We start from the raw sequence: 11657 nt of genomic DNA on the forward strand, positions 1-11657 counted from the left end.
GCTCAGCTACGGTATGAGTATTTGCATACCGTCGGTATACTGGACCAACCGTATGTACATATATACTGAACAATTCCCAAAATATTAAGAAGCGGTAAGGTTCGAAACCCTGACCCCTTACAAATGAGCTCTGCTCTCAACCACTAGAGCACGAGTTGTCCTCATTATATATGATATACAAATCTTATATTTATTACTTCTTCACCTCCAACATACCAAATAATTCAGAAAATGGACAAAATGTAAGTGTCGTGGTTTGAACCGCTGACCTTCCTTGAAGGGACATTGCTCTCAACCACCAGGTCACGAGCTTTTTTAGTACGAAGTGTTCAAACTTTATATTTATTAGTTCTCCAACATCAAACAACTAATATAAGAGGCCCACGAGGACCTCAACCCCTAGTCTCTTCCCACTCTCCTCTTCGTCTTTTCTCTTTCCTCTCTGTTCTAGTGTTCTATTCTCTCTCTCTCTTCTTCTAGAAAATTTTCTTCCTTTTTTTTTTTGTTTGTTGCTAATAGAAGCTTGGCCTGGGCTTTCTCTTCTTCTTCTTTGTAGGCTCAATAGCTACTTTTATTCTTTGGGGTTGCGCTGCTAAGTCTGAACCTGTGAAAATTTCTTCCTCTTGTTTTTAGCTAATAGAAGCTCTGCATGTTCTGAACCTGTGAAAAATTTCCACCCTAGAATCCAAAACAGTAATTGAAGGCAGGATTCTAAAGATTTGTGAAGAACCCCAAATTTTGAAACCCTTGTTTGGGGCCGATTGGCAGAAGCTTTGCAGATCTTCACTATGGTGAAATACACACTGGTTTTCCAAAAGCAAGGTAATAGAGCTTGATTTCGGAATCAAGTTGTTTGGTATTGATGTTGATATATTGATGAGACATAGATCGACGAATGCCCAGTTGCATTCGGTAAAGCCCAATACCGAAATAAACCAACCAAAAATTCGGTATGCCGATCTGTTGGTTTGGGCTTTTGACGGTTCGGTTACGGTTGCGGATATGGGCTTACCGAGCAACTTCTGTTCGGTAGCGGTAGGCCCAAATTATGCTCGGTTTTGGGCCGAATCCAGCCCTAAATTATCTTGACTATATCACCAAATCTTCAATACTCTCCCTTTGCAAGCACCTCTTACCCGAGCCATAAGCACCTCTTACACCATACATTTTGTTTGATGTTTCCATAGGTCTCCATAAGGAAACCAATTAACTTTGTATGCCAAACTCTCACCCCAAAGTAGGTCTTGGAGCTCATTTTCCAACAGCTTGATAGCACTCTACAAGCTCCTTTGCTGCTTCTTGGATTACATCAATTTTCTATAGAACAGATCTTCAACAAACAAGTACTCTATATATGAGTTACAGGTAATTAAGAAATCATTAATTTCTCGATCCTGTAGAATAGATCTTCAACAAACAAGCACTCTAGATGAATAAAGCAGGTTCCACATTTTAGAAGCTGAAGAACTAAAGAAAGAATGTATTAGTGAATGGAAAGAGAACCCTTCTTGTCCACATAGGCCAGAACGTAGCTTATCTTTCTCCATTCAATATTCATTGCCCCATAAACAAGCAAACAATTTTACTAAAACAAGATGCATTTATTCCAAGATGTCATTCATACATGAACAAAATTAACTCCAACATCAAACAATAAGCTCACAAAATTGCACTAATATATTCATGTGGAAAGTTGATTCAACAGCTCCACAACCTGTGTCATTGGAGGCCTCTCTCTTGAACTCTTATTAGCACATGAACAAGCAATGGAAATGTACTTCTTAACTACGACTTCATCCAAATCCTGCCTCCGAATACTCGAATCGATCATTTTCATTTTGGGAATACAGGCCCAATTTGCAAGTCTGACGGGAAAACTGGGCCGTGCCCCTGATGCAATTTCCAACATCAGAATCCCAAAACTATATACATCACCTTTCAAGGTAGCCTTGTCCAATCCCTGACTGTACTCCGGTGGCATGTATTCGATGTCGCCGGCACAAGTTGTTGACACGTGAGAATGCTCTGAGTCGATCCTCCTAGCGAGCCCAAAATTAGTAATATGAGGCTGAAATTCGGAATCCAATAATACATTTCGGGGTTTAATGTCCCTATGAACAATGCGGTTGTCCAAGCCATGCAAATATGCGAGCGCATCAGCCACACCTTTAACAATCTGCAATCTGGTTTTCCATGGTAATTGGGTATTAGACTCATGCAGCAAACGATGAAGATTACCTCTCTCGATGTACTCGTAGACAAAAAGTCCACCCGAGTCAGAGGCGCTGTACCCCAAGAGCTTGACGATGTTTGGGTGTCGAAGCTTTCCAAGAGTTTCGACTTCAGCTCGGAATTCGCGAAACCCCGGGAACTCTTCGGGGTCATGCTTCTTGACGGCGACGGTGAGACCGTTGGAGAGCTGGGCCTTGTAAAGCAGGAAGGAGTCCCCATGGTCGATGATCATGTCTGAAGAGAAGTTATTGGTGGCCTTGAGCAGCTCGGCCATGGAGAACTGGGATGACATGCTTTAAGAACAGTTGATAATGAAGATGATGCGCCAAGCTCGGAACGAAAACGAAGTTTTGATGTTGGAACTTGGAAGAAAGTACAAATGTACAATGAAATTTACAGGAAGTTTGGGATATGATGCTGGGTAGGTTCTCTGAAAACCTCACCAACGACTCGCATTAACTAAAGTAGACTACAAGAATTCTAAATATACGAAAGATGGCCGCTTGGTGTATCAGCTGGAGCCGAGCCGATTATCGAAATATTCGAGAAGCCTCCATCACTATCGCTCTTTCCTATAAGCCTGAGCTGAATTGCTACAGTACTCATTTGATTTGACTGCATCATCAATTTGTGCTTTCAGTCTCTTTAAGCAACGATGAAGATTCAAGGTCCAAACTTTTTCTCTTCTATAGTTTTTCTTACTTTTTACCTGCTGCGGTTTTTGATTGGGCTTTTTGTACGTTGTTGTTGTTGTTGATTTTGAATTCACATGCATGAGTATTTATTCTTTACAAGCTAATTTGTTTCTTTACCACTGTCAGATCTGGACGATTAATTGGATTATGAAGCTCAGGCTGCTTCATTGGACCCTCAAATTTACTGATTGAAATTGTTTCTCAGTTTTGTGTATTTGATGGGTCAAAGATTGAATGCTTCAAAATTGAATACTTGCTTAAAGAGTGTGGCTTTAAATCATTTTCTGCTCACACATTTAGCAAATATATTGATTATGCTCTTTTTGATATTGAGTTGTCATTGATATTAATTAGAGTTGTTTATATAGGTAATAAATATAACAATACTCTGCTTGTCTGTATTTCATTAGTGGTGGGTTAGCATGATTATAGTTGTTGGGTTTGCTGTTTCACTGGGTTTTTGTTTAGTTGCTCTGTGATTTTTCAATATGAGTTCTTTTCAGATGTTTGCATATTGATCTAAAGTTTGGTTTGTTTATTCGAACTAATATGGTAGTCAATCATTCAGGGAGAAATTAATAAGATCATTTGATTGTGTGTGGACCTCTATTTGGTTAGTGGCCAAGTGAAGGAATAGGAAAAATGAAATCTTGATTATGGATTTTGATTTAATTCCGATGATATGTAGTAGAGGTGAATGGAAAAGAAATTTATTTGAAGTTTTTGTTCTTCGGTTTGTAAATTCCATGGTCTGCTTTCTGTCATTAGCTTCATGTTCACTTGGTATTTTTTTCTGGGTTCATTTTTCTTGAGAAACCCACAAGATTTCGAATTGTTGTCTTGATCTTGCTTCACCTAATGAACTGAGGGAGTGAATATATGCTTCTGATACAGTTTTCTGGTACAATAGCAAGTGAGTTTCACTATTTAGAAGTGATGAATGATTAGTATGCAAGTCTTTTTTTTTTAGCAGTAGTTTATTGTAGCAACAAGAAAACTTGACTAAAAATTTGCTCAAACAGTAAACGCGAAGCTTTGAATTGATTTCAATGTAGTTATAGTTACTTGATTGATTTTCCAAATCAAATCATCAAGGTAATTTATTAAACTGCAATTTTCAAATCAAAGTTCAATCAGCTTTGCAACTAATTTTGACCAATTACTATGAGGAGAAGCAGATGACTCTTCAACACGGACAAGGAAAGATGAGTATTGTAGCTAATCCAGGTAAAAAAAAAAAAAAATAATCCAACAACCACAGGAGATACATTTTCTGGCATGATAGATCAATTACTGATATCTAGCAGGGTTACACTTTTTTTCTGCAGCATTTATTTAAGGTTAACAGTGAATTAAGACTCTGCAACTCACTTAAAAATTAAGAGGTTGGAACTGATTTAAAAATGATTAGAAGTGATTAAAATTGTTTTTGTTTAAAGCTATTCACCACCAAACAGTTATAAACCAGTTTGACTATACTCAATAATTTTCCTGCATTCAGTTATTACAAGCAATCATGCTTTCAGCAAAGTGCAAGTCTGATATAACTAACTTAACTCCATCATCATTATCAATTTATCATCACAGGTCTCACATCATGAAAATAAATCATACCAAATGCACACTACTCCGATTGACAATAATAGCCCTATAGAATCACTTCAGCTAAACTAGCTAATTCATTTTTTATCAATTGCACTTGCTTTCAACATTTTTTTTTCTAATACAGATACAAACATGATGAGTGGCAAATACCTGAGTGGCAAATGATTAACAGATACCTGATTTTTTTTTAAGGTTTGAGATTCATTTATTGTATGTTTCTTCGTGCATATACAGACATGTGCAAGGTTTGGAAGGAATGAAATTTGCTTAATATCTACCAAGGGGATTTTGAGCCTGCAAAAATCTATGTGAACAACTAGGAGCACCTATTTAAGGATTAGTGAGAATCGATTGCTAAGAGCATTTTTAGATCAGCTACCTTCTTATTATTGAATTTGAGCAGATAAGCATTACTAAATAAAGAGGATGGTGATCATGAGAGTGTAGTTACTGTTTTGGAACATAATATGTGAAATTGGATGGGGTTTAGTTAAGGTAGTGTTTTCCATTTTGAATGCTTGATGTTGTCAATTGTGTGCTTTGCAGGAATTGCAGGAAGTTCATAATAGGAAGCTGCAATACACAGTAATCATTTGTCCTTCTCCAACTGAAGCTTGCACCAGTGAAGGTTTGTGCCCCAAAAATCTTTTTCACATTAATGTTCTGTCTCTATTTAGTGGTACATTTACTAACTATATTAACCATTCTTAGCTACTTCTACATCAAAAGATGATCAAAGCTGAACTACAGCAGATCAATGATGAACCAAAGCAGAAGTCTGAGGTAAGCTAGCCCTTTCTTCCTTATTTGCTCTGTTTTCTCATCAAGTCACTATATTTGATTTTGCATGTTGGGTCATACTTTGCATGAATAATTGTATCATACCATTTGCTTTGTGAATGATCCAATTGGTATATTAATTAATCAATCATCAGGAAAAGAACTTGAAAAGCTTCAAACAATCGAAAAGCAACAAAAAAAAAAAATTACACAAATAATCCATCTCCTGTTATAAACCATCATTACTAAACTAAACATTACTTTTGTAATTAAATCAATTGTAGATATTTTTCAACAATAAACTAAATCATTTTCCCTCAAAAAAAAAAGAAAACAAGAAAAAAAGACTGATTTGCATATTGTGCTACTTAGTGGAAGCATCACAAGATTGACAAAGACCACGGCTTTGCTGCACAAGCTGTTCATTGACACAAGACCAGCAGAACCAACAAAGGAACAAAAGAATTAAACCTTCAAACTTTCCATCATTCATTCCAACCATGTTTCCCTTCGTGAGTTTCCTCTCTAAACTATTTCGTTTCTACGACTAATAAAAATTGACCTCTAATATAATAACGCTATTATTGTTTAAGGAAAAGAGATTCAAGAGAGAATGTAGAGAGAATTGTGTATCCTATTATTGAGAATAGGAGCCCTATATATAGGGATTACAAGTACATATTCTAATGTTACAAGGAATACTAATCCGCGTAGGATTAGGAATTCTAGAATCTTCTCTCCTATTACTACTCCTAGTTTGATTAGGCACACTAATAGCTGATTTCCTTCAACACTCTCCCTTGTGCCGCTCAAACTTGGTGGTGACGCTTCATCCGTTGCCTCATTAAAAACCTTGCTCGAGTGAAAAACCCTGTGGGACAAAAACACGCTCGAGGAGGAGAAAAAGAGTACAACACGTCCTCTACTCTTCGAGATCAAACATGTAGACATCATAACTCCCCCTGATGTCGATATCTCCCCCTGATTGCTACAATCATGGGAGTTCGGATAACTTTCTCAATCTGATGCTCTTTACATGTTTCTCAAAGGTGGATTTAGGTAACGACTTAGTGAATAAGTCCGCTACATTATCCTCTGATCGGATTTGATTCACTTCAATCTTTAGAAGTGATTGTTGTTGCTGATTATAGAAGAACTTAGGCGATATATGCTTGGTGTTGTCGCCCTTGATGAAACCTAACTTCATTTGTTCAATACAAGCTGCATTATCCTCATAAATGCATGTAGGTTCATCCGTGGTAGACTTCAAACCACAACTTCCTTGAATATGTCTAATTACAGACCTTAGCCATATGCATTCACGCATAGCTTCATGTAGAGCAATAATCTCTGCATGATTTGAGGAAGTAGCAACAAGGGTCTATTTTGTAGACCTCCAAGATATCTCAATACTTCCCATGGTAAAGACATAATCCGTTTGGGAGCGACCTTTGTGAGGGTCAGAGAGGTACCCTGCATTAGTAAAACCCATTAAAACATCATTGTCGTTTTAATGGAGGTGAATAGGGTGAGGCCGGCCACCCTTGGTGATGGTGGCGGCGTTGGCGGCAACATGGCCAGACACTATGTTATGGTGGACGGCAGCTCCATGCCTAATGGGGTCCGATCCCATTCTTCCGTCATTCCTCTTTTCTCTGTAGGGATAAAATAGGCCCATATCAATCGTACCTTTTAGGTATCGAAAGATGGTCTTTACACGAATCCAATGGCGGCATGTTGGCGCAGAGCTATGTCGAGCTAACAAGTTCACTGCGAATGAGATATCCGGTCTTGTGCATTGAGCTAAGTACATAATGCGCCTATTGCAATGAAATAGGGCACTTCGGCCTCTAATGGTTCTTCGTCCTCATCCTTTGGATGAAACTGATCTTTTCTGGGCTCAAGACTACGACCAATCATGGGAGTACTCACAGGGTTTGCTTTATCTTCATTAAAGCACCTTAGGATTTTCTGAGTGTATGCAGACTGATGGATCAAAATTCCATCACTACGGTGCTTGAGTTCTAAACCGAGACAAAACAGTGTCTTCCCAAGATCTTTCATCTCACATTCGGATTTCAAATATTTAGCAGTTTCCTTTAACTCATCTAGAGTTCCAATTAGGTTCATGTCATAGACATAAACTGCTACTATTGCAAATCCGGAACTTGTTCTTTTAATGAACACGCATGGGTATATTTCATTATTAATATATCCCTTCCCAATCAAGTAGTCACTTAGACGGTTATACCACATCCGTCCGGATTGTTTTAATCCATATAGAGAGCGTTTTAGTCTTATTGAAAACGCGCTCTGTGATTTAGAGCCACTTGATTTGGGTAATTGAAGTCCATTTGGAACCTTCATATATATATATATATATATATATATATATATATATATATGAATCTAGATCCCCATAGAGATATGTTGTAACCACATCCATAAGCTGCATGTCAAGTTTTTCAGAAACTACCAAACTGACAAGGTAGCGGAACGTTATAACGTCCATTACAAAAGAATATGTCTCCTCGTAGTCGATTCCAGGGCGTTGTGAGAAACCTTGCGCCACGAGGCAGGCTTTATATCTAACCACCTCATTTTTCTCATTACGCTTTCTAACAAAGACTCGTTTATGGCCAACAAGTTTAACATCTGGGGGTGTCTGCGTTATAGGCCCAAATACCTGTCTCTTTGCTAGTGAATCCAATTCAGCCTGGATCGCATCTTTCCATTTAGGCCAATCCGCTCTTCGTTGCCATTCTTCGACAAAGCGAGGTTCGATATCATCATATTCTATAATTCCTTTTACAGCCTGATATGCAAAAGCATCATCAATTGCCATAGAATTTCTATCCATCATCTCATGTACACTAGTGTAATTTATGGAGATCTCTCTATTCTCTGGAGTTGGTTCTGACAATGGAGCGTTCCCCAATGATGTCTCTTGGACATAACCATAATCCGGAATATTCTCATGAGATGGATTATTCACATCGATGATTAATGGATTATTTTGTGCCAAACTCGCTTTCTTTCTTGGGCGAGAATCCATCGAACCTATAGGCCTCCCGCGCTTCCTAGTAGGAGCCGTCGGCCTAGCCACAACGTCACCAAGGGTGGGGACGTTGGCGCCATACTCATGTACTCTTGAGGTGGCATCATGTCCTCTAATTTTAGGGACATCAATCCTTGCAGGCACGTTTGCAGCAGGTATATGTGATCTCGTCACTTTAGCGATATCAGAAAACGCATCAGGCATCGATTCTGCTACGTTCTGAAGATTGAGAATTCTCCGCACTTCAATTTCAGACTGTGCGGTTCGGGGATCAAGATGAGACAGAGTGGGGACAGACCACGACAATTCCTGTCGTTCCTGTTGAACATTGATGTTCTTATCTCCCCCTAACGACTGGAAGACTGTCTCGTCGAAGTGACAATCCGCAAATCTAGCGGTAAAGAGATCGCCTGTCAAGGGTTCTAAATAGCAGACAATCATTGGAGAATCATATCCAACGTAAATGCCTAATCATCGTTGATGACCCATTTTGGTGCGCTGTGGCGGCGCAATAGGCATATAAACTGCACACCCAAATATGCATAAGTGTGAGACATTAGGCTCATACCCAGTCACCATCTGGGACGCAGAGATGGGTTGAGTGGCAGTGGGCCTCAGACGAATAAGCACAGCTGCATGCAATATTGCATAGCCCCAAGCAGAATAGGGAGATTAGTGCGCATTACCAATGCCCTAGCGGCCATTTGTAGTCGTTTAATGACGGCTTCTGCGAGACCATTTTGGGTGTGAACATGAGGAACTGGATGTTCAACTTCTATCCCAATTAACATGCAATAATCATCAAAAGTTTTTGATGTAAACTCTCCAGCATTGTCTAACCTTATAGACTTAATAGGATGATCAGGGTGGTGAGCCCTTAACTTAATAATCTGGGCTAGGAGTTTTTGTAAATGCAGCGTTCCTAGTGGACAATAGCATGACATGTGACCAGCGTGTCGATGCATCAACCAACACCATAAAATATCTAAATGGTCCGCATGGTGGTTGAATAGGTCCACAAATATCACCTTGGATTCTTTGCAAGAATGGTATATGTTCTTGAGTGTCCTTTGCATAGGATGGTCTCGATCCTAATTTTGCTAAAGAGCAGGCTTTGCAGAACGAATGGTGGGCTTTAGAAACAACCAATGAGTATTTTGGTTGAGCCACGAAGTCACAATGGACTTTAGAAGTAAAATTTGGAGACAAAGGAGCCTTGGTGGCGTCAATGCCACCCTGAAGCAGCAGGGGGATGGCGGCACTGGCCAAGGATGGCCTGATTTGGGGGTGAACGGCGCCGTGAGGCGCAAGGGCTCCTTCGGTGTCCAAAAACCGATTTTTACTTCTTTTCGTTCTGAAAAATAGATGTCCGTGCGAAGTCTTTAATATACGGATCATCATATCACGACCTGGATATCCTAAACGGTCATGCCAAATCATCTCTCATGACATGGTTGGATTCAATGACTCGAATAGTGGTTGCATACAACCCACTAGAGCGACACATAAGTTTCTCTAATACTCGTTTATGTCCGTAGTTATTAGAGATGATGCAAAGGAACTCTTGTCCATTCTCACAATGCGTTTCCGCATGAAAACCATTGGCTCTTATATCTTTGAAGTAATAAAGTTTGAAAAATATGTTAACGACATGAGATAAAATAAATCGATACTTTATTAATAATAGCCAATTATTACATCAAAGTTTCATGACCATTTATCTAATCCAAAATAAAAATCACATCGTAGACAAATCGTAGTCACTCTATCCGTTTGGTAACTCTAATCAAATATGACCAGGGAAGTAGAGAGAGATGTCGGTGGAGCAAGACTCTCTTATGTACCACTAATCTCAATTACTTTCCTAGACATCATACTTAATTCAATGCGCCACATAAGATAGAATTAATACAAAATGTCGTTTATTGATTAAGGCATATTGCCATTACATAATTCTTGGAAATATAAAAGACTATTCTAAATAAAAATCTGCGGTATGTTGTCTTCATCGCTAGATTTAAAGTCTTTGTGAACTCGATGTCTGGATCACTATAATGCGACTACCTTCATAGATACATTGCAAATTCAGGTCCATTGATCAGACGTTCCATATCAGAAATAGACACCATAAAGAGGATTCTCCCTTGATTGAGGCGCATTGGCGCAATATGTATAATCCCTAAGACTGGTGGTGTTGGAAAGTGGTGCCCATGGCCAACGTTGGCTCCATGGTTTCCAACCCTATGTCCCTCAAAATCACGCCTCCTACGGTCGTGTGATTGTCGCCTTGAGCGATTACCTTCTTGAGCATTTCGATCATATGGATCATGACGTCGATGGCGACTTCCTCTAGCCATAGGACGATGCTCTTGATAGCTATCTTGAAGCCTATCAATTTCTCTTTTCACAAGTTCATTTCCATGTCTTTCAGCAGTGGCCATAGCTGCAATAAGCTGTTGGAAACTTGTGATCCGTCTTGCATTTACATGAGTCCGGAATAAGTCAGAGGACCTCATAGCATAGACGGGGAAGGTATTGAGGGTTTTCTCAATCAATTGGTCTTCTGTGATTGTTTTTCCACAGAGACGCATCATTGCTTCATTGCTTTGATGCTGAGAGCTTCCGAATAAAATTGCATGACAGTGTCAAATTCAGAGAAGCAAAGATCATTCCATTCTGCTTCTGTATTCGGAAGGATGGAGTCATGAACATTGCCATATCGTTCGCGAAGTGCTTGCCAAAGCTTTATAGCGTTATCCTCATTTATGAACTCAAACTAGAGGTCACTATCATGTGACGTTTCATGAAGGTAAGTGGCTTGGAATTATCTTTCTCAGTTTGAGGGTCTGGAACTGTTTCTATAGGACAAAGCTCTTGGATTGTATGCAATAAATCTTGGGCAGTAAGATGGGTCGCAATGTCAATGGCCCAGTATAAATATCCTTTGCCTGCATAATCCAATGGAACAAAATCGAGTTTGTTCGTGTTTGACATCCTGAGAGATGAAACAGGAACAAGTTAGTTTCGGAGTCAATGCTTCCACGACAACTAAATAATAAGATTTCCGAGCTATGCTACCAAGAAATCGATTTCCAAGAATAATTGGATTAGACCGAAACAATAATGTTTATATGGTCGTTAATCGATGCTTACGAACACTCTTAGTCCGTAGCTTACGAACGCTCTTAGTTCTTTAAATCGATGCTTACGGACGCTCTTAGTCCGAAGTCTTACTAACGCTCTTAGTTCGTTAATTGCGTGAATCCCCATGATTCCGCTTTCTCAAG

General features: G+C 39.2%; 1 protein-coding gene and 1 long non-coding RNA gene across 2 annotated transcripts; one reads left to right on the forward strand and one right to left on the reverse strand.

The window, feature by feature from the left end:
* Positions 1-1681: 1681 nt before the first annotated feature.
* On the reverse strand, positions 1682-2524 carry LOC112203412 (tyrosine-sulfated glycopeptide receptor 1). Its single transcript, XM_024344382.1, has one exon. The coding sequence runs from the start codon at positions 2522-2524 to the stop codon at positions 1682-1684; it is 843 nt and encodes a 280-aa protein (XP_024200150.1).
* Positions 2525-3061: 537 nt separating this feature from the next.
* Positions 3062-5883, forward strand: LOC121049636. Its single transcript, XR_005800948.1, has 4 exons — positions 3062-4154; positions 5088-5160; positions 5244-5315; positions 5685-5883. It is a non-coding gene; the product is annotated as an uncharacterized LOC121049636 (long non-coding RNA).
* Positions 5884-11657: the final 5774 nt, after the last annotated feature.

This window comes from Rosa chinensis, chromosome 5, assembly GCF_002994745.2.
Source record: "Rosa chinensis cultivar Old Blush chromosome 5, RchiOBHm-V2, whole genome shotgun sequence".
Taxonomy (NCBI): domain Eukaryota; kingdom Viridiplantae; phylum Streptophyta; class Magnoliopsida; order Rosales; family Rosaceae; genus Rosa; species Rosa chinensis.

What these genes read in the sequence shown, in the direction of transcription:
- LOC112203412 (XM_024344382.1), bottom strand. Translation starts at nt 2,524, where the DNA reads ATGTCATCCCAGTTCTCCATGGCCGAGCTGCTCAAGGCCACCAATAAC.